Source organism: Myotis davidii, unplaced genomic scaffold, assembly GCF_000327345.1.
Source record: "Myotis davidii unplaced genomic scaffold, ASM32734v1 scaffold421, whole genome shotgun sequence".
Classification (NCBI taxonomy): Eukaryota; Metazoa; Chordata; class Mammalia; order Chiroptera; family Vespertilionidae; genus Myotis; species Myotis davidii.
Genome location: NW_006292440.1, coordinates 320,184 through 325,002, shown reverse-complemented (window position 1 = coordinate 325,002; position 4,819 = coordinate 320,184). Strand labels below are relative to the sequence as shown.

General features: G+C 39.7%; 1 protein-coding gene across 2 annotated transcripts in view; it reads left to right on the top strand.

Moving 5' to 3' along the window:
• COG6 (component of oligomeric golgi complex 6) overlaps positions 1-4,819 on the top strand; it is a 132,295-nt gene that overhangs the window by 88,201 nt on the left and 39,275 nt on the right. For both annotated transcript variants that reach the window (XM_015565399.1, XM_006765898.2), the window contains one exon: positions 2,542-2,621. In XM_015565399.1, coding sequence (XP_015420885.1) covers positions 2,542-2,621 — 80 coding nt within the window. The remainder of the gene's footprint in view (positions 1-2,541; positions 2,622-4,819) is intronic.

Sequence of the window (4,819 nt, the reverse complement as noted above, 5' to 3'; positions counted from 1 at the left end):
TCTCCTGAAATGTCATAAAATTCTCCCCCAAACCTGAGAAATAGGTGGTATACTGTGTCCATTTACAGCTGATTTATAACACTAATAATAATAATAATAATAATAATAATAATACCAAGTATGAATAATAACAGCCATTAACTTTATTGAGCCTGCTAAACGTTTTTCAGATGTGAACTCTCTATTCCTCCTAACAACCCCATTCAACCCAGTACTTATGCTCTTAACTACTGTACTGTATTGCCTATCCTAAGTGTTTAAATACTCACATATACTCACTACCATAATAGTTTGACTTTAATAAATAATTCTCTTAGATTTTTTTTTATTTTTTATTTCCAGGGCTTTCCTTTCTGTCACCTTCCAGAGATAATTTAACAGAAAATAAAGGGATAGGCTCAGTGTACCTAACAAATGCTAAGAATGCATAGCTGATAATATTAATATTACACAAGGTAGATTTTAAAAAGAATAAATCAGATGAATAGGAACATTATGCCATGATAAAAAAAAAAACATATATAGAAGTAACAGTTATAATCTCTATATGTGAAACATAAAGTAAAAATTTAGAAATGCAAAAATTTTTATTACAAAACATTCAAATAAAAATAAATGAAAATGAATACATTTTAGATTTATTTTAAAAGATAAGTTTCTTAAAAAGTTAACTATATAGTTGCCATACTACTCAGTGATTCCACTTTAAGATATTTACCTCCCCAAAATGAGGACATGTCTACACAAAGATCAGTAACCATAATTAGTACTCAATAAATGTGTTTCCTCCCTCTGTTTCTTCTTCTATCCAACACATATCCAGTCTATAATATAAATCCACAAAATATATTTAAACCCCTTACAAATCCTTATTTGCCCTCTTTTAAACTTTGAAAATAATTCTTTTTTAAAATCCTCACCTGAGGATATGTTTTTATTGATTTTTTGGCGAGAGAGGAAGAGAGAGAGACACACATGAGCAGAAATAGAAATAGAGAAAGATGAGAGAGAGAGAAGAAAGAAACATTGATTGGTTGTCTCCCATATGCACCCTGTGTGTGGATCAAACCCACAGCTGAGGAATGTGCCTTGACCAGGAATTGAACCCACATTCTCTTGGTGTACAGGACGATGTTCTAACCAACTGAACCACTTGGCCAGGATGAAAATATTTATCTTGGATATATTATGTGTCATTAAAGAAACAAAGTCTTGATTGAGTTTGGTTTGTGATCTATCATTTTATATATAACTGTCTGTTGCCTCCACTTGGATGCTTCAATTCAGCATCTCTAAAACTGAACTCTTCTGACTCTTCCCTAGCCCCACCCTCAATCCCAGGTTCTTCCAAGTGTTCTTAACCCACAATGGTAAGAGCATCTATCCATTTATTATATCAACAGTTATTGACCAAGTATCTGCAGTTTTCTAGGCAACATACTAAGAATTGGGATGAAAAGAGACATGATCTAGTAAAGGATGCAGCTATTACACAACTAAATAAATGTCTAAATTATACAGTTATAATTTGTGATAATACTGTGAATTAAATTATACAGATCCAAAATATGAGAGCCAATCCCCTCATCCTATCTCTAACCAAATCTTGATAATTTTACTTTGTAATTCTCTCAAATTTTTCCTCTTCACCTTTATTGCCCTATAGACTAAGATGCTGTAGTAGTTCTCTATTGTCCTTGCAACTACCATTACAAACTTCCAATCCATTCTTCTTCTTATAGCCAGATTATTCCCTTACTTTAGTGGTTTCCTCGTGCTTTTACAGTCAGAATTGAAATCCTTTCAAAAAGCATGCAAGTTGAACATTAACTATGAGCCATTCTCTTTCTGTCCTTAAGCCTCCATGCATGCTATCTACTCCCTGAATCCCCCACCACACACACACACTTACTTAATGTCTATTCTTAAGATCTTACTTAAAATGTCAAACATACAGAGTAGGTCTGTCCTTCTGATTTATGCTTTTATAGTACTTTGGTTTCTTCCTTACTAGCATTTAACGCAGTTTGTAAATATATATTTATTTACATTATTATTTACTACCTCTCTTACTAGGCCATTAGCTCTGTGAGGGTAGGGACTGTCCTCTTTCACTCACCATTATATTTACATTACCTAATATAATATGTTTCTAATGGTAGATGTTTGATAAATATTAGTTGAGTGAATAAATAACAAATACAGTGGATTTAAGAAAGTAAGGTAGATTTGAAATCCAATGACTTTACTTCTTTCTAATATTATTGCTCAAAAGCTTGGTGAGGGAGATGAAAATTAATGGCTAAAGTTCAGAATTTTAAAAGTAGGCATTGCTGGTTATTGACTACTTTAAAAAGTTGACATTTTTAGGGAGTTTAGTTAGAATATTTAAGGAAGTAACTCATTTTGTTCACAAAGAACTTGTTATTTGGACTATGGAATTTTGCTTAATATTTAACCCTTAAAAGATATGGTAATATATTTTGAGTTGTCTGTTAGGAAATATACATACTTTATTTTACATTTCTCTGTTTCATTTAGGTTCAGTTTGATCGTTACCTATCAGCCCCAGACAACCTGTTAATGCCACAGTTGAACTTCCTTCTAAGTGCCACAGTAAAGTAAGTATATCTTGGTTCCAATTAGTTGGTAAAGATTCACATATTTTTAAATATTAAGCACAGTTCTTTGAAACAAAATTATTTTCATTAAGAGGAAAGTTACTATTGAAGATCTATAGTTCTCAATCATTTTTTATGCCTCAACACCTCTAAGAGAGCAGACCTTACCCTGTTTGTACTTATTTCTTGCATGCATAAAACTCCAAAATCTCTATTTAGTGAATTATTTTTTAAATCAACATGAATATAATTGGAGCTATGTAATCATAATACCAAATTCCCATATATTAACAAACATGTCAGAGTGACATGGAATATGTCATGGAATATTCATTGTGTCATGCAGATTAGCTACTTTATAGACTGTTTTTGACCTATACAGTTTGTGTAGATATATTATAAAATTGTTCAGTATTATATATTTATCAGGAATGTGTTCAGGACAAAGAATTGTAAACATTAAAACATTATGTTATTACTAGAGGCCCAGTGCACAAATTCGTGCATGGGTGGGGTCCAGCCGGCCCAGCCCCAATCGGCAGATCGGGGCTGGGCCTATCGGGAAGAGAGACAGCTGGAGGTTGGCCAGCCAGCCACACCCTTGATTAGTGTGGGGAGGGGCAATCAGGGGTGGAGCTGGCTGGGGGGAAGGGCCATGGGCTGATCAGGGTGGTGGGGACTGATCAGGGGTGGGGCCAGCCGTGGGGAGGGGTTGTGGGCGGTGGGCCGGCTGGCCCCACCCTTGAATGGGGTCGTGGTGGGGCCCATCAGGGGTCAGCATCTGGGGAAGGGGCCATGGAAGGTTGGCCGGCCAGCCCCAGGCCCGATTAGTGTGGGGGCATGGTATTGGGGGTGGAGCTGGCTGGGGGGAGGGGCCACGAATGGTTGTCCGGCCGGCCCTGCCCTTGATCAAGGTGGTGGGGGCCTATCTTGGGTGGGGCTGGCCAAGGGGAAGGGCTGCAAGAGGTTGGCTGGCCAGCCCCAACCCCGATTGGGGTTGGGGGGGGCGATCAGAGGCAGGGCCAGTTGAAGGGGAGGTGCTGTGGGCCAATCTGGTGGTGGGGGCCCACTGGGGGCAGGGCCTGCCAGGGGGAGGGGCTACGGGAGGTTGGCCGGCCTGCCCCATCCCCTGATCAGGCCAGTTCGCTGGCCGCAGTGGGTGTCATAGCAACCGGTTGTTCTGGTTCTTACGGCGTTCCAGTTACTGGCTTTTTATATATAGATAGATAGTTAGAAGAAAGTAAGAGATTATATTGTCTGAGTTTCTTAATTTTATGAAAAATATTAAGCCCTAAGTCATTTGACTCAGTGGATATGGTGTTGGCCTGCAGACTGATGGCTCCCGGGTTCGAATCCAGTCAAGGGCATATGCCCCGGTTGTGGGCTTGGCCCCAGTAGGGGGCATGCAGGAGGTAGCAGATCAATGATTCTCTCTCATCATTGATGTTTATATTTCTCTTCCTCTCCATTCCTCTCTGAAATCAATAAAAATATATTTTTTTAAAAAAGACCTGATTCTTCGAGGGTTCTATAAGCCTTTGGCCTCTTCCTTGTCTGCATCTCTGTTCTGCAGCGCTCAGATTGAAGTTCTTCCCCTGGGCTTGAGCCAGTCTTCATGTTACCTTTTGAAAATTTGTTCACATTACTTTGTCCTTGAGGGGTCCCGGATTGGAAAGGGTGCAGGCTGGGCTAGGGGAACTCCCCGCCCGTGCATGAATTTCATGCCCAGGCCTCTAGTCTATCCTATCTAATAAAAGAGAAACATGGTAATTAGCGTACAACCGCTACCCTTCCCATTGGCTAATCAGGGCAATATGCAAATTAACTGCCAGCCAAGATGGTGGCCGGCAACCAGACAGTTTAAATTGACCATTAGGCTTGCTTGCTTCAGTGACGGAGGAAACCAACGTTCCCCGCCTGCCTTGCCGGCCTCTGAGCTTGCAGTTTGAAACATTGTAACATATATAGAAGCTAAACAAAACCCCAGACACCAGTTTTTAGCCGGCTGGGATCTCAGAGCTGGAGTTGATACAGAGTTTCGATTATAGAACCTAAACAAACCAGATACCTGGTTTCAGCAGCTGAGGCCTCAGAGCTGGAGCCAGAGCTAAAGCTGGCCCAGAATAAAAAAAAGAAAAAAAAGAAAAAAGGAGCAGTTGGGAGCTTCCCTCAGCCCCTCACCCAGACTGGCCAGACAC